Source organism: Sprattus sprattus, assembly GCF_963457725.1.
Source record: "Sprattus sprattus genome assembly, chromosome: 3".
NCBI classification, from domain to species: Eukaryota; Metazoa; Chordata; class Actinopteri; order Clupeiformes; family Clupeidae; genus Sprattus; species Sprattus sprattus.
In genome coordinates, this window is record NC_137922.1 from 29,156,707 (window position 1) to 29,174,923 (window position 18,217).

Genomic DNA, 18,217 nt, shown 5'->3' on the forward strand with positions numbered 1-18,217 from the left:
TCCTTGCTGGAGGTAATTAATGCATCCAATTCTATGACTATGGCATATATAAGACATTCATCCATGACATGGACAAAATACTGCTCAGTAATGTACTTTTATTGTTACTGGGGGAGGGGGGGGGGGGGGTCTCTGCTCTGTGGGCATACGGCGAGGGCGGGGCTAGTGGAATGGTGGCAGGTCGGGCGTGGTCGGGGATATGTCACTCTTGACTGGCTTCAAAACTTGAGAGGCCTGCACCAGCGGCGTAGCGGGGTTTTTGGCCGCCCTGTGCGGTAGCCAAATTCGCCGCCCCCCTTCAAGGAGGATTTCCTACTGGTGCAAAGTTTTGCTATTGTTGTCAATATGCCTTTGAAGCTCCGCGATTTCTGTCCTAGCGTCATAAAAACTACATCCCCATAAACCTCCAATCTTCTTTACAGATGTATAGAGTTTGAAAAATAATAAAAATTAGGGCTATTCATCTGTTAAATGCATGGTAAAGAAGGCGGTGAGGACAAACGTATCCACTTTGAGCTAGTTGCTGTGGTCACCTAGTTATGCTAGCTAAGGATAACGGATCTAACATTAAACGATTTAAATGGAAGAGTCCATTTACATAAAATGATAGTTAGTTATCTAGCTGATGTTATGATGATATGAAATACGAAAACAACCAGAAGAAACATCTATCCTAAGACTCATATCCGAAGACCCAGTCAGAAAAAGAACGAATCATTGCTGTTTCCTCTACCAGTACTGAGCCTATGCAGGTCACGTGGAAAAGGATCCAAAGACCCGTATCCGGCACATGAACGAATCATAGATCCAAAGACACGGTTGGGAAAAGAACGAATCATTGACCCAAAGACACGGTTAGTAAAAGAACGAATCATTGAACGAAAGACCCATATCCGGCAAAAGAACGAATCATTGATCCAAGACCCATATCCGGCAGATGAACGAAACGTTGATCCAAAGACATGGTCGGGAGGTGAACGATTAGTTCATCTGCCGGATGCAAGTATTTGGATCATTTTTCACGTGATCTGCATAGGCTCAGCATGGGAAGCTAGAGAAAACCGAAATGTTTCGTTCATTTTGACTGGGTCTTCGGATACAGGTCTTTGGATAATGTTTCACGTAACCTGCATATGCTCAGAAGAGGAAACAGAAAGGACTTATTAGCCTCGTTCACTTTCGAGTGTCTATGTTTAGTAAGACGTGACTGATATTCGTTCACAAGAAATAATTACAGGTTTAGTTATTTTAACTTTTTTATACTTTACTTACAGGTCAGTGCAGCGTAATTGTTTGCCGTGATAATTAAATGCCAATGTGATGACCATTTCATCCAAACTTTCATGATACATTATTTGAATGCAGGAATTTATTTTAAGATAGTAGGCTATCTGCTGGTTTACATGCAGTAACTTACATGAGAATATGATACGTGTTTGTAGTGGACGTATATACACGACAGGGAATTGTCCCCCCCCCCCCCCCCCCCCCTGTTGATATGAACGGATGACTCGAAAAAAGATTTGTTCTTTTTACTGAACGAGTTTCAAAGATTCGAGAGGGTAAAATGATCCGAACTTCCCATCACTACCCCGCACACCCCACGCTACGCCACTGCCCTGCACTCCTCATATACTTTCATTTTAGCAGTGGAAACGGCAAGAGCTGTTTCAATTTCTAATCTTTCCTTTGCAGCTTTAAAGGTGCAATATGCAACAATTATGCTTCAGGATTAGGGTTACGATAAGCAGTTTAACCTTAAAATAACAGCTTAAAAAAAAATTGGGGCGCTACAATGACTTTTAATATGGAGATTTGCGTCCGTGCCAATGGCATAGCAGGGTCGATAGGCATATAACTGCATTCTGTAGTTTTGCCTGCCGCAGCCCGCCGACCTGACTTTGATTACCTTCTGCCGATCTAGTAAGTAGCTTATTTGCCGTCTTGCTTAGTCTTGTGTTGCACATGATTGATGTTTGACTGTGTAAGGACAGTCGTTGAGTAACTAGTTTGTCATAATGTCAAAGTCAGCACATTTCAAGAGATTTCGTTAGTTTTAACTGCTAGCATACCTTTAGCGAATAGCTATTAATCCTTAATGCACCTTTAATTTCAGCCTCCTTCAATTCTAATGCTTGTTTGTCTTGCAAAGCTGCTGCCTGTGCCATCAAAGCAGCTCTATTAGCTTCTTCTTTCATGCGGGCTGCAGAGGCACTTGACACACTGTCCATAGGTGTTATCTATTCATCACATGTTTTCGCTTCAATCCACTTTTTAACTTTAGCCATAAACTGCAAGCATTGCTCATTCTTTGAGTGAAACCAAAATGGCTGGTCAACCTCCTTTTCTTCAGCATTGAGACATGATGCTACTGCACAATTGCACTCAATAAACTCTTCAAATTGTTCCTTGTACACTTTAAATTCCTTTTGAATGTCATGTACAGTAGACAATTCTTCACTGTTCAAAAGTAACTCAATTTCGTTTGATTTTGAAGTCAATTGTGATAATTTACCTCTTCTGGCGTTTGTGAGAACGTGCAGTCTATTCTCTGCTCCTTTAGCTGTCATCACCCTCTCACGAGTATTGGCACTGGTCGTCCTTTTCAGTCGTCATCGTTCGTTAATATTCCACAATGCTGCAGCTAATTCACTCAATAAGCTCTGTTTCAGTCGGACACAACTGTCGTCGGTTATAACACAACACAAATCTTTACAATTCCATCCAAAACGCACCTTAGTCACATCCAGGTTGAATCAGCATAAAATCCCGTCTTGATAAGCACTTTCACTTAGCTCTTCTTAACGAACTCAATGCATTGTTGATAACCGATGCTAAACTAACTCCAATGCTTGCTGAGTCATCCTTTTAGCTTCTTGCTAGCTTCTCATAGCTTTAATGGGCGAACTTTTCTTAGCTCTTTGCAGTCCTTTGACTTAACCTGGCTATATTCCATTATGTTGTCAGTTAGTCATATTAAATCAATGACAGTGAATAGATGTGTTTGGAGTTTGTAGGTGATAAAATGTCAAGAAAACAGTTAAGAAAAGTAGGTGTAGGCCTTACAAAAACGAAGGGGGTGGTGGGGGAGACAAAAGAAAGAACCTCTATATAATAGGACCTAAATAAAAAATGAAGGCCTCTGGAAACAGGCCCAGGGTGTTACAGCTGAAAAGTATAATATAAAAAGAAACCATGCTGCAATTAAACACTTCCCCTGTTCTTTAACCATTGGAGAAACCTGCCTTGCATGGGCGTGTTCTGGGGTTCATGCCTCTCCTGTGCTTCACCAGCCAGGACTTCATATAGGCTACTGTGTTGGATTGAACACTCATGTAGGCTCTTCTTCAACACTTATATTTGACCATGACTGCGAAAAAAGGAAGATTCTATAGCTAAACATTTCACTTAGCTATGTCTAACTGGCTTGCAAAGAATCTGTCTACAATTTTCAATGAATTAGCGTGATATGCGTGAGGATAATTACTCATGCATCTTCAATTGCTGAAAGAATTTACGTTTTATTAGGCGTATTTAGATTGAACCGGGAAGGCTGCCTTGTTACCTGCATCATCGTATTTAAAAGAACGTTATTAAAAGCGTGTGACCCTGTCTTAATGCGATGTTGTGCGCAGTGGCGGACCTAGTCATTTGGGGACCTAAGGCGAACATAGCCAGGGGCCCTCTTCATCCGTCCTTTTAATGCAAAAAAAAAAGGGCCACCTCAAAGCAGGGGCGGACTGGGGGAAAAAAGTGACCCGGGAGTTGTCTGTCAGAGCGGCCCACTTAATATACGGCGCGTTGCCCACTCAATGTATGCAAAATACCCATACACTTAACATAATTTTGGATGATTACAAAGAAATAACATTATATATGTTTTTTAATAACATTTGGATCCACAAATTTGCCTGGATGGACACATGGAATAAAATGATACTGGCTATTGTAACACTTCAAGGTAGGTATAGTTTGCTAGATGAATATGCTTAACTCTGGGCTAGTATCCTACATTAAGCAATATCAATTTTTTTGTAGGCTGATTAACTCATACAGCAATACCTTTTTGTATAGTAGATGGCAGCACACAATCAAAATATTTCCCCTCTACCTACATAGCTACAGTAGCTAGTTATATGGAAGAAAGTTGCATTCAGGAGCCTTCATAAGCAAACATGATTTGGCTCCACATTAAATTATCCCACTTTTTCATTATCCACATGTCTCAAATGTTGTATGATGCAACATAGCTTTACAGGACACATAAAATATGTGTAAAATATCCACCCTTTGTAGAAACCTGTTGAATCGATACATTTGGTGTAAGAAGTCCTAATTGTTTTGTTGTCAATTTATCTTAATTAGTACGCCGACTAAAAATGAGTTTCTTTCAAGGAGTGACTCCAGTTGTTGCACTGAATGTTAGACATCTTGACAGAATATGCCTTGACCGTTTTTTTAAAACTCATACGTCCTTATACTTATGACGAAAGAATGGAGCATGGCGAGCCATCCCGGAAGCCATGAAAAAATGCATTGAGAGCCCTCTTTTATGAAAGAGAATGGATTTAACATTAGAGTGAGAGAGATCTGGGGCGATTTCCATTTAGCCCCAAATAGGGACGCCGCCTTCTGAAGCACAACTGTTGCGTGACTGTTGCCTGATTCGACATTTGGTAATTTCCGACAGAGAAAAAAAAATCTCCTTTTCCTGAAGGCAGTTCGTCGCCACAATCGCCCTTAAGGTCCGCCGCCACTGGTTTGAACTTTATTGTAGAAATGAACAGAACAGAACATACGATGGGGTGTAAACATCAGTGGTAATGGTAGTGTTGCATGCTGGGTGTGTGATTATGTGTGTGTGTGTAGGGTTGTTAAAGGTGTCTACGAGCGAGACACGCAAGTATTAGGCTAGAGTGATTGACATTTAATAACAAATAAACATAGTAAGACTGACGGAGGAGATTAGATTAGTAAAGAAAATAGTAACCATGAGTGTGAATACAGGTCACTAGGAGTAGTATAAATAGCAGACAGTGATTCCTGTTATGTGTCATTAGAGGTATATAATGTATTCTGTGAAGCAAGGAAAACTGTCGCGAACGACAACATCTGCGGGAGGGCCGGTTGGTTATGGACTTGGGCCATCCCATCGGCCCATCGGCCCATCGGTGCCTGGGTGGGCAACTCGTCGAGGGCTTTCTGCTGGGTGGGGGCCTAAGGCAGTTGCCTAGTTTGCCTTAATGGTAGGTCCGCCACTGGTTGTGCGAACCAAAGCAATGTCTTTTTCAGTCTTACTTTGATCTTGAGGCCATTGTGGGCATCTGTGTGAATGAAAGCACTCAATGGTCTCTTCAAAAATCGCCTGATATCCATGGCTAATGAATCCATTTTGAAAAGGCAGATCCACAACGTGTATGTGTTTACATACTTCCTGGATCTTTATTGGTGTTGCCGCAGCAGCAAGGCACTGATTGGAGGGTCACAGACCATAATACAGTGCAGATAAAAATTATTCAGAATACAGCGTTCATATGTTCAATATGGAAATTTAGTCTAAGGTGATGTAAAATGAAACCAAATTTCTTTCGGATTATTACAACGGCAGAATACTAGGCGCAGAGAACTTTGAGATGCGTAAACACCACTTTGAGATGCGTAAACGCTATTAATAGGTGCGTAAACGCTGTTTCCAAACTCCCAGAGGTGCATAAATGGCGTTTACGTGCGTTTACCCTCCACTACTACAGCCCTGCCTACAAGGAAAAGGATAGAGAGGTAAAGAAGAGTGTGAGTAGTGACAAAAGTTTTTTGTTGAGGATTTGGCAGAAAAAGCTGAACGTGCAGCTGCACGGGGCGAGTTGAGTACAATTTATAAGATCACAAAGCAACTCAAAGGCAAGTACACCAGCCAGCCGGCCCCTGTCAAAGACAAGCAAGGCAACATCCTCACCACTGAAAGTGACCAGATCGCGAGATGGGTTGAGCATTCCTGTGAGGTACTCAACTGCCCAGAGCCAGACAATCCTGCCAGCCTCCACCAGCAGAAACGGTCCTTGACATAAATACCAGCCCTTCAAGTAAGGAAGAGGTCAAACTCGCCATCAAAGAGAATGGGAAAGCCGCCGGCATAGACTCTGTTCATGCAGAGATGCTGAAAGCTGACCTCAACACCTCGGTCAATGTGCTTACTGATCTCTTTAAAGACATCTGGGATAGGGAATTAATACCCCAAGACTGGGACAAGGGCCTGATTGTCAAACTCCCCAAGAAAAGAAACCTCCAAAACTGTGACAACTGGAGGGGCATCACCATGCGGTCAGTACCATCTAAGATCTTCTGCAGGGTTCTACTTGACAGAATTGACGCCGCTATTGACCAGATGCTACGACAAGAACAGGCAGAGTTCAGGAGAAGAAGGGGCTGCATAGACCAGATCTTTGCTCTGAGGAACATTATTAAGCAGTGCGTAGAATGGAACACTCCCCTGCACATCAACTTCATCGAATTTCACAAAGCCTTTGACAGCCTACATCGTGACACCCTATAGAAGATTGTTAGGGCCCATGGAGTTCCCCCAAAACTGGTAACAGGGCTGTTCTACCGTCACTTTGAATGCAGCATCATTGTTAGCGGTGAGCCATCCATATGGTTCACTGTGGAGTCTGGTGTGCAGCAAGAGTGTGCTATCTATTTTTACACTTCTGTTAAAGTTGGTAAAGTGACTCTTGGTGCTATGTTAGATAGTGGTTCAATGGATACCTGACCCGGGCCGTCAGAACCCAACGGACCTGACGGGCTAGGCTGGGCCGGGCCGGGTTCAGCCAAAATTTTAGAAATTCTACTATATGTTTATAATAATACATGCTTGTGATGTAAAGGCTCAAACTTAATGAAATGCTGCTTGAACCCACCAAAGGTGAATTTCTTATAACCCTTTTTACTCATCTTAACCAATAATTGTGGTGGGCACTGTATATGTGTGTTTACATGGTCACATGAGTTTATTTTTATTTTGTATTAGTTACTTTGGAAGAAATCTTCACTTACCTGTCTCATTTCTTTATAGTTGTGGTGTTTGAAGTCCAAACTGTCTGTTGTTGTGATTTCATTTCGCCTGTGGTAATAATTATTGGGGTCTGCCAAGACGGAGACATATGTTTTATGAGCCAAAAATATAAATATCTGTTATACAATATCCTAAATTACCATACCACGATAAAAAATGCAAATATACTTGTTTCAAGGAGCTTTTGACATGTAGGCACTGTGGAATTATTCTGGGGAAAATAATTTGAGTAAACCATAACTTTCATACCAGCTAACACATTATGGGCCTTCATTTCATTGACATTACTGGGCCCTCATTTTATTGACGCACAATGTTTGCAAGTGTAGTGAGATGACTTCACCTACGCTCTCACGCCACCGCACTCATTTAGCCCACCTGTTTAATTAGTAGACACTGCTTGGGTGTGGCTATAAAGGCCTGGAAGTTTGCAGTATCTTGAGATTGGGAAATAGCTATCTCCTGTGCAGTTCGGCATCCTGTTCCTCATGCGATAGGTTTTCACGCCTTAGCCATTTGCATGGAACTTTAAACACACTGTGGACTAACTTGTCCTTTATTGCAGCCTTGGGTTGTGGTCCTCTTCTTTCACTAACCTCGAGAACTCTCTTGTTCCTCCTAGTTCCAGGTATGCTATGTTTTTCTTGCATGGGTAAGTAGACCTGGTCTTTTAAATTGTAAATCATATTTATAATGAGTTCTATGTTTGTTTAGTGAGGACACATGTTCCCGCGGCAGCCAGTGTCTACGAGTACCGTGGTTATTTATTTAAATCTCCCTATTGGCATCATTTTACTTCCGTTGGTTTTTAATTATGATTTGTGCTCTGCAGACGCAACCCGGCCTGGTGGAGGGCTGGAGCCACAAGCTGCTGTCTTGTCTTATCGTTCTTTTGTTTTGGTTTAAACGAGTTGCGTCAGTGCTTCCATACTCTGCCATATAGCCTAAACAGCTCATCCTCGTGATTTGTTAACGTGTTCCTAAGTTACTTATTATTTGTGCTTGCTTGTGCCTGACGTCTCACTTAGTTTCATTGCTTTGGTTTGGCGTGCTTAACTTGTAACGTTATTTTTGTTATTGTGGTCCATGTTTTATTTCAGTACCTGGGCATAGTAGTGCACAGCACGCGTTTGTTCCAGTGTTCTGTTTTGTATCGTCTGCATGTGTATTGTTTATGTGTAGTATTCAGGTATCCTGTGAGAGGGCAAACTATCTTGCCCTTTAGTTTCTGTGTTTATGTGTGTTGCCCTACAGCTGGGATCGACTGGTGTTCATAGTTCCTTTATCCCTTTAGCAGGCATTGAGCTATCCTGGAGGGGGGCTAGTCACCTGGTGGTTGGTGTCAGTGGTGTAGTGGTCCCTGGAGAAGTGTGAATACTCTTAATTTTTTTAAGCAGCCCATACAGCACAGGATAAAAGCCCTGTTTTGAGAAGTGGGTATACGCAATGCTGACTGAAAAATAAGTGGCTATTCTCCATATACCTGCGTATACCCTGGACTACATCACTGGTTGCTGTGTTGTTGCTGTGTCACTTTGGTCACTTTTCGTGTGCTGTGCCGTGTTCGCCTTCACAAGGGTGTTGTGAATCCTGAAGCACACTTCCCAGTTAGCCTGCCGCCCCTCTAAGGTAAGTCTCTGCCAGCTATAGTTTATTTCCATTTAATTCCCTTCCCTAGTGTGTTTGCCAGCCCTGGTGCTGACTGTTTGAGCCCTTTTTATTTATTATTTAATAAATACCTTTTCTACTTTGCCTAACCTCTCAGTCTGTCTAGGTCCATCCCTTCCTCTACAAGCATACATATCATAATTACATATCTTTATAATAAATAACATCTTCTGGAATTCCCGACTCTTGTGTGGTGTGTGTATCAAACCTGTTCTCAAGAGCTGAGGTGCCTATTAGAACATTTAGTTTAAATATTCTCTGGGTGCAATTCCCAGGTTGGTGTAGTTGGCTACTTAAGCAGGGCTGTGGGGTTCCCCCTTATGATCCTGTTACACAAGCAAGGACCAAATACTAAATTGCATTACTGAACAATGTCATAACCAGGTGGGAATACTCAGAATATTAGATAAGTTATTAATATGGTGTGTGTGTGGTCAAGTGGAGCAACTGCAGACTGGATACCGCAAAAGGATACTGTCTTTGTGGAGGGGAGCAGGGATTTTTTTTCAGGAACTGGTGTTGCAGATATCATGTTGTTGTGAGTGGCATAGTCACCACTGGATAAATGGTGTTGGGTGAAGGTGTTAGGTGTTTGCCATGGAGTAATTCCTTGGCGTTGATCCCAATATCTGATTAAGTATACTGATAGACAATACATTCAGTCAAATGTTGTAATGTGGTCTAATTTCATTGACGAGCAACTGGCAACGAGCAAAGTCCATCTCTCATGAACTAAAGCTATCGTGTGGGAGCATTGCACTGATGCCATCCATGTTAAAGTGAAGTTAAAGGCGATAAATCTCGCTGTTGAAAAAGGTAATAGTGCTGCTGCATGGCCTAAATGAGTCAATGATAAGACGCTGTAAACAGCAGCGTGAGGAATTGACTCGTGCAAAAAGACAGTTAAAGCCTTCAGAGGGAAGAAAAGCAGATGGACCGAACTTGAATATGAGCTTGAAGACTGGGTCAACACACAGAGAACAGAAGGCCGAGGTGTTTCAACTGTGTAGATTTGACTGAAAGCCAAAACAATCGCCAGGTGGACCATCGTGGTGTCTCAGATTTATGAGACGTAAAGGCCTGTTAATCAGGTTACGGACGTTTCTGTGTCAGCAGCTCCCTCCCGACTACGAGGAAAAAGTTTCAAACTTCCGAAAATGTACAGATGCAAAGATAGTGGAGCATTCCATTGGCACGCACGACATCATAAACATGGATGAGGTTCCTCTGACGTTTGACCTGCCTATCACTCGGACTGTCAATAGGAAAGGCCAATCATCAGTAACGCTCAAAACAACTGGGCATGAAAAGACGCACCTCACCTGTGTTCTGAGCTGCACGGCATCTGGAGAAAAGCTTCCACCTATGGTGAACGCACGACGATGCCAAAAGAAAGTTTCCCGAAAGGAATTGTTGTGAAAGTCAACAAGAAAGGATGGATGACGGAAAACCTAATGCATGAATGGCATACCGAGTGTTACGGCAAGCGACCGGGAGGATTCCTTCACAGGAACAAGGCATTGCTCGTTATGGACAGCATGAGGGACCACATAACAGATTCTGTGAAAGAAGCCATCAAAAGGACAAACTCAATTCCAGCTGTGATTCCTGGGGGCACAACGAAGTATTTGCAGCCACTCGTCGTTAGTGTAAATCGTGCATTTAAGGTGGCACTCCGTGATCAGTGGGAAGCTTGGATGACAAGTGGTGAGAAATCCTTCACTAAAACGGGCCGCATGCGTAGAGCAAATTATGGTCAAGTCTGCCAGTGGGTCCTGGCAACGTGGAGCATTGTCAAAAAGTCCACTATCATCAACGGGTTTCGAAAGGCTGGACTGCTGCGTTTGGAAGAGGGCAGCATGAGGTCAGCGGGGAATTTGCCTCTGGATGAAAGTGACGAGAGCGACCATGAAAACGATCCAACATCGGATGAAGCAGTTCTGAGGCTATTTAACTCCGACACCGAAGGAGATGACTCCAGTGGTTTCAGTGCACAGGAGGAGGAAGATAGTGACCAATGACTTTCTTGGTAGGCTATGTGGAATATTTTAATATGAGTTAGAAGTAATGTTAGATAATTCATTTAAGTAGTTTGAGGGTTAATCACACACGCACACTACAATGTCAAAAAGGGGTTTTACCTAGAAAATGGGTGGGTTATTAGGTTCAGTTTAGAAGCTTTCTGATTGGATGGAGTCAGGTTAGAGGTGAGCATTGGGTTAGGGTCAGCCAGTCTGGGCTGTAATGGGAGTGTCAGAGTAGGTTTTAAATATGTGGCGCAAATACATTTTTGTCAGAAACTTATCCGGGAGCTTTCTCTTATTGCTCTTTAACAAGTGCAATAATAAACCGGACTGAGACCCACCATCTGCTGTTCGACTTCTGCTTCAATGGGACCGCGTGTGTGTATATTTTAGACACCACAGCTACTGTTTAAGTTTTTTTTTGTTTTTGTTACAAGGCGTGTTTCGTTGAAGCCTATTTCATTTTGTTACAAGCCGTGTTTCGTTAAAGCATATTTATTTTTTGACACAAGCCGTGTTTCGGTAAAGCCTGTGTAAAGTTAATTTGTTTCAATAGGCACCTACGGCTTATAGACACGTGCGGCTTATTTTTGCTCAAAATCATTATTTTTTTTTTTATTCAGTGGTTGCGGCTTATATTCAGGTGCGCTTTATAGTCTGGAAATTACGTTAGGGTTAGGATATAGAGTTTTGTCTGCACAATTCATTCTTAAAATATCTCCATTACAACAGCTCCCCTCCATTATTAGCTTCTCCTTGTATGCATGAAGTTACAGACATCTTCCAAAAGCACAAATTTTCAAACAGAACATTTCAAATAATAGTTCTTATTGGGTAGATACAAATAAATAAGCTAACCTGGCATGGGGCATCCCAGGATCTCCATCCTCATGCAGATGTCACCACTGTTGTGCCATGAGCGAGGGTTCACACGGATGTAACGTGCCACCACAGGCTTTGGGAAACTGTTGAGGACAGGGATCTCCTTCTCTCTGTTTCCAGGAAAAATCTACAAAGGGAAGGTATTTGGTATTAGTAAACAATACGGACTAACACACAGTAATCATTAGTTAAAGTTCCAATGTGGAAGCACTGCTTACTGCACACCTTGGTTTCTCCTGTGATTGCTTGTCCTAATTTAGCAGGTGAGGGAACCCATTTGAATTGCGGTTTACAAAAAGCCCCTACATTATATTACACCCAAAAGGTATGATTCATTGCCTTAAATGAATAGCATTGACTAACTTGAAACCAATATCAATAATAATGTTGAAAATTGTCCACTCAATTTTTGAATATTGATTATGGTGTTAAATGGTATGCTTGTATTGAGCTGTTCTCAAAGAAGAGGGATTAAACAATCTTGAGTTCAACAGTCTCTAAAAGGGGAGGACCTGAAGTGGGTTGATAGAGCAGTAGTAAGAAAGTGAAGTGCCGCATTTTATCGCTTCTCATCAGGCAGCCATAACCACGTTTCACTTTGGCACCCATGTAACTCAGTTACCATATGCAAGCTATGCAGATGCGAATGCTCCGAGCTTGATGTGTACTTGCATGTGTAGGTGGAATGGGTACCATTCTCATATGGGAGTACCAGATTATGTAGGTATCTTACCCAGTGAGCAGGCGCCGGGTGAATGTGGGTGCAATTGTGTATGAATTGTGATATTGTCTCCACGAGGGCCACCAAGACACACTGGTGCTGTCCTTGCAACAGCAACAATATGTTGGTAATCTCACCCGATTGGACAGGGATCAACCATTCAACACAAAGGCAGATCAATTAAGTTGATAATCCACAAATCAGTGTCATTAAATATATCAGTCTCATAAAATATATTATACTATCAATTTGGAACTCTGATTAATAATTAAATTAATAACTACAAACAAAGTTACCTTATTAACAGTATGGTTGAAGGTCATTGGAGTTCTGAATAGAAGAGGTTGACGTCCATTCTTGTGTAACATTAAATAAACCAGCGTATATAAATCAAAGTATTTATTTACACAATGATAAGAGAATAACACACAATATGTAATCTAGCTAAATGTATCTAACGAATGCATTGAAGGAGTATATGTACAGTGGGGAAAATAAGTATTTGAACCCCTTGCGATTTCACAAGTTTGGCCACTTGCAAAGAAATGTGTGATCTATAATTGTAATGGTAGGTGTATATTAACAGTGAGAAACAGAATATCAACAAAAAAATCCAGAAAAATGCATTTTATAAGAATTATGACTTTATTTGCATTTGATGCAAAAAATAAGTATTTGAACCCCCAAAACTGACTGACAAAAATGACTTAGTACTTGGTGGAATAACCCTTATTGGCAAGCACAGACGTCAGACGTTTCTTGTAGTTGGTCACCAGGTTTACAAACATCTCAGGAGGGATTTTGGTCCACTCCTCTTTCCAGATCCTCTCCAAATCTTTAAGGTTGTGTTTTCAATGGGAGGGAATGAGGGAATGAGGTTCAAGCCCAATATTCCACGTTACATGGCCCCATCCATAGTCCCCTTGATGCGGTGGAGTCGTCCTGTACCCTTGGCAGAGAAACAGCCCCAAAGCATAATGTTTCCACCTCCATGCTTGATGGTGGGTATGATGTACTCTTGGGGTCATATTCAGCATTCCCCCCCCTGTCAAACACGGCAAGTCCAGTTGATGCCAAAGAGCTTGATTTTGGATTCATCTGACCATATTCTGTCTCCCAATCCTCCCTAGAATCATTCAACTGTGCAATGGTAAACTTCAGATGGCCCTGTACATGCGCTTCCTTGAGCAGGGGGACCTTGCGAGTGCTGCAGTACTTCAAAAAATGACGGCGTGGTGTGTTGCCAATGGTTTTCTTGGTGACTCTGGTCCCAGCTGCCTTGAGATCATTCACAAGCTCCCCCTGTGTAGTTCTGGGGTTATTCTGCACCTTTCGAATGATCACTGATTCCGCACGAGGGGATATCTTGCATGGAGCCCCAGACCTAGAGCGGGTGACAGTTGTTTGGTGTTGCTTCCATTTATGAATAATCGCACCAATAGTTATCTGCTTCGCACCAAGCTGCTTGCCGGTGGTTTTGTAGCCCATTCCAGCCTTGTCCAGGTCTACAATCTTATCTCTGACGTCCTTGGACAGCTCTTTGGTCTTGCCCATGGTGGTGAGGTTGAAGGTGTGAAGTACGATTCTTTGGACAGGTTTCTTTTATACAGGTCACCAGTTGAGATCAGGTATACCTTGTTAGACCTAATGAGGACTAATCTATGTGCTTTTTGGGCACATAACTGGCCATTGGGAGCCAGAATTCTTGCTGTTTGCTTGGGGGTTCAAATACTTATTTTTTGCATCAAATGCAAATAAAGTCATAAATCTTATAAAATGCAGTTTTCTGCATTTTTTTGTTGATATTCTGTTTCTCACTGTTAAAATACACCTACCATTAAAATTCTAGATCACACATTTCTTTGCAAGTGGCCAAACTTGCGAAGTCGGCAGGGGTTCAAATACTTATTTTCCCCACTGTATGTGTAAGGGAGAGAGGGAGTGTGTGTGTTTGCGAGCTAGTAAACTTGGTGTTGCGCTTTTAGGAGCGCGCCTGAAAGTATGTGTGTGTGTCCCTTTGTCTGACCACGTAGTTCCGCGTGCATGTGTGCACGTTCGTGAACATAAATGTGTGGTGAGAGAGGACGAGCCTATATTATGCACCGCGAATTTAGATTTATGTGCTTCGCGTGTGTGGCTATATGAAGGCCAATGTATTGGTAATCGTATGTGATTTAAGATGCCATGTTAGAATAAAGAGATGGTTAGTAATGCATGCAAGACTCGTGTGTCTGATAAGCTATCCTAACGATTTCCCTTGGATGGTGTGGCGAAGCCAACTACCAACTAACAATGAAAGTATATAACAGTTATGTTTGGTAAACAAAACAGATACAATACATGAACAATGGCATATGTAAACAGTCCTATGCTTAGCCAGGTTATGAATAGCTAAGTAGCTAGCTGCCCAGTCGAAGTTACCAGTCCTTTGGAAAAGTGTTAGCACATCCGATGTTCCTGAGAGCAGAGAAGAGATGAAAAAGTTGTCCTTGCTTTGATGTCGTCTTTTCACTGCAGTTACGCCCGGAATGTTGCAGTTTCCGTGAGTTCTGTTGTGCTTCGTTTCTCCCGTTGCAGAGTTAGCTGGCAGGTCTTATTGTTAGCTGCTTTGCTAAACTTACTTTGTCTCAGTTAGCGGGCAGTGTTTGGCTAACGAGAGATTGTCTTTGTTGAGAACAAAAGAGTAGGCCTTCACCAGTTGATGGTGGAAGGACGGAGACGCTCCTTGGCCGACGCCAAGAGATAGAGAGGTGTGAGCTGGCCAACGCCAGAGTAGAGAGAGTTTGCAAAGAGAGAGAATGTATAATTTCAACGCAGTTTAGAGTGAGAAAGTGCGTCACGGTTTTTACCACCTTGTTTTCAGCCAATACTTTCTCTTGCAGATAAGACTTTAGGTGATAAGGGAATTGTGGGTAATGAAGTCTTTTGTAGGACTACCGACACATGGCAAAATGTTAAAAAGTTATCATTTCTAAAAGGGGCGCTAATGGGAAAACTGCTTTACAGATATTAAATGAAAACCTAAATAAAATTTAGGTAAAACAGCCCCCTCCAGTAAGCTATAAATGGGCCGTGGTTGGACCTTCCAGCAGGCCAATGATCCGAAGCACACCTCAGAATCAACACAAAAATGGTTCACCGACCACAAAATAAAGGTTTTGCCATGGCCATCACAGTCCCCCGACCTAAACCCCATAGAAAATCTGTGGGAAGAGCTGAAGCCGAGTCTACAAACATTGACCTTAGTATCTGAAGGATCTGGAGAGATACTGCATGTAGGAATGGTCTCAGATCCCGTGCCATATGTTCACCAACCTCATCACGCATTATAGGAGAAGACTCAGAGCTGTTATCTTGGCAAAGGGAGGCTGCACAAAACATTAAATTAAGGGGTGCCAATAATTGTGGCACACATGTTTTGGGGAAAATATTTATTTAATGGCAACAGTTTTCTTTTTCTATCAATAATTTTACGTCAATGAAAAGGTACGATTTTTGTGAATATTTTGAGTGAAAGACCAAGAGGATAAACAACAAAGACATATTTTTTCATAGCCTGTTTTGCACATATTCACTAGGGGTGCCAATATTTGTGGAGGGCACTGTATGCAGCTAGGAAGAATACATTATTGCAGTGGATAAGTGCAATAATTAAGGGCTGGCATACTGTTTTGTTTTTTTAGTACCTCTAGGATATCTGAAATGTGTGATACATTCCAAATCCAAACAATTTTATAAAGTTTGGGAGCCTCATCTAAATTATTTAGACCCCAACGTCTCTGACATTTTGGTAAGGGGATTTTCTGAAAGGTCGTAAGAGAGAATACTTTGCTGTGTATCTGTTTTCTTTCTTTATTAATCATTTTTATTGTATTGAATGTGTGTAGCTGAGCCAATGTTGTTGTATCTTTGTGTTGTGTTTTTGATGTGTGCGCTTGTTTTAAGTATGGTTGTGTGCTAAAAAAAGGAAAACCAATAAACATATTTACACCTTGAGCAAGTCAGTGGGTAAAGTGTTTCACTTAAGATCTCTTATAAACTCTAAGTACATCGGTGCATTCTCCTTTGTACAGGACCTAAAACGGTTGCTGGTAGGTCTCAGGCATAATTTCATGTGCTTTCAGAACAGTGAAAAGTGAAAAAAAGTGAAAATGTGGAGTTGTAGATAATGCGTAAAATCCGATAAGCTTTCAGGAAAAAGGTGTAAGTCCCTGCATTTGGAAGCTTGCCCTCTTAAATCATATTTAAAGGAGTTGTTGTATACCCATTTTACCACAAGCTGATATGGCTTCTTGGGGTCTCAATGAAATGTCTGTAATATACTTTGGTCAAAATACCACAAGGATCATTTAAAGCAGCACCCTGTTTACCCTGTCTAAAACATCTCTGCTCAGAGCGACCTGTTTTGAGTGCCTGTTCCTTTAAATGCCAAAGAGTCAGCTATCCTCTTCCCTCTCCTCTGTGGGGTGTAAAGACCACAGTGTGTCCACAGTGTGTCCTATTGTTTAAAACATTTAGTAGAACTCAATGTGTGGGACTCATGGGGGATTCTAAAGTAAAGATGATACAAATAAACAATATTTATTAGGGCCTGAGCTGCAATGCAGCAAAGCCCTATTGTAATTGTATGGTTTCTTGTTTTATTTATTTTTTGATCATTATTTTGACAGTTTTGTTTACAGTTCAGAAGGTGCAGAGATGTATGGTGTCTTCTGTTGGCACTAAAATAATAAGCCTGCGCTGTGTTTGTCTACTTTAGGGTGCATTATAAAAAAATAAACCTTGATCTTGAATAAGTGATCATTGATTCCTTTAGCCACTTACCAGGTCCCGAGATCCATTTTTTAGGGTAACCCATGTATGGCTGTCATTGCTAAACAGCACTTTGTAAGATGTCACCCAATCACTCCTAAAAAAAAAAAAAACAATGAGCAAATAAATATAAGGCAGAGAAACAAGAATGAAGAAATTCTGAATGAATGACTTGATGAATGAATGATCAGCTAGACTTTTAAAAAGGACCATGAAGTTTGAGCACATAGCACCTGCTTAAGCTGCATTACATTGGCTCTCAGTGAGGTAAAGGATAGATTTAAGATTTTACTGTCTAATTAAATCAAAGCTTTCACTATTCACTAAAATCAGACAGTATATTCACTTTTATAGCTGTATATACAGTATATGGCTTCCCATGGGTTTGAACTATGTGTCCCTTTCAGTTGTATTTTAGTTCAGTCTGAAGTTGTTCTATGTTTTTGGTTTAGTTTGTTGATTGGTGGTTTTATTCCTTTCCCTTCCTACCCATTTGGTCTTTATTCTAGATGTTGATCATGGTAATTTGATTTGTCTTAGATGTTTCCATTTTATTCTTTGCTTTTTTTTAGGTTGGGTGTTCCATTTGAGTTTTTGCCTTTTTTAGGGCCAAAGCATCATAAGTGCGGTGCCTTTCATAGATATCTTATATAAAGGCTAGATGTATTATGGCAGACTCTTGAACGACTGCACAGGAGGCCATTTTTAGACAGTATAGTTTCCGGGAGGGATCAGTGGTACGTTAGGGAACGTCAGTGATCTTCACAATCGTTTACACTCTTATCTCGCAGAAATCTGGATGGATTTACAAACGACTTGTTTAACAAACGTCATTACCTTGGTAATAATTCTGGATGCTTGAACATGTTGAAATGTGCAGCTTAATTGTGTATCACGGCTATTGTGTATCAGTCATTTTACATCAATTGGCGAGGCATAATTGTTCTTTCTTTTCAATATAACTTAAGTTGCACATAATAAAACTGAAGTTGCACATGATTTCCAAACAACAAACCAACCCGTTTGAAAATCGGTTGAAAA

General features: G+C 41.4%; 1 protein-coding gene across 1 annotated transcript in view; it reads right to left on the reverse strand.

Annotated features, from left to right (window-relative positions):
• The window catches only part of cpxm2 (carboxypeptidase X (M14 family), member 2), a gene marked incomplete at its 5' end in the record, with an annotated part of 119,773 nt that overhangs the window by 79,396 nt on the left and 22,160 nt on the right, over nucleotides 1-18,217 (reverse strand). The window contains 3 exons of the mRNA XM_080833800.1: nucleotides 7,051-7,139; nucleotides 11,620-11,770; nucleotides 17,189-17,273. Coding sequence (XP_080689926.1) covers nucleotides 7,051-7,139; nucleotides 11,620-11,770; nucleotides 17,189-17,273 — 325 coding nt within the window. The remainder of the gene's footprint in view (nucleotides 1-7,050; nucleotides 7,140-11,619; nucleotides 11,771-17,188; nucleotides 17,274-18,217) is intronic.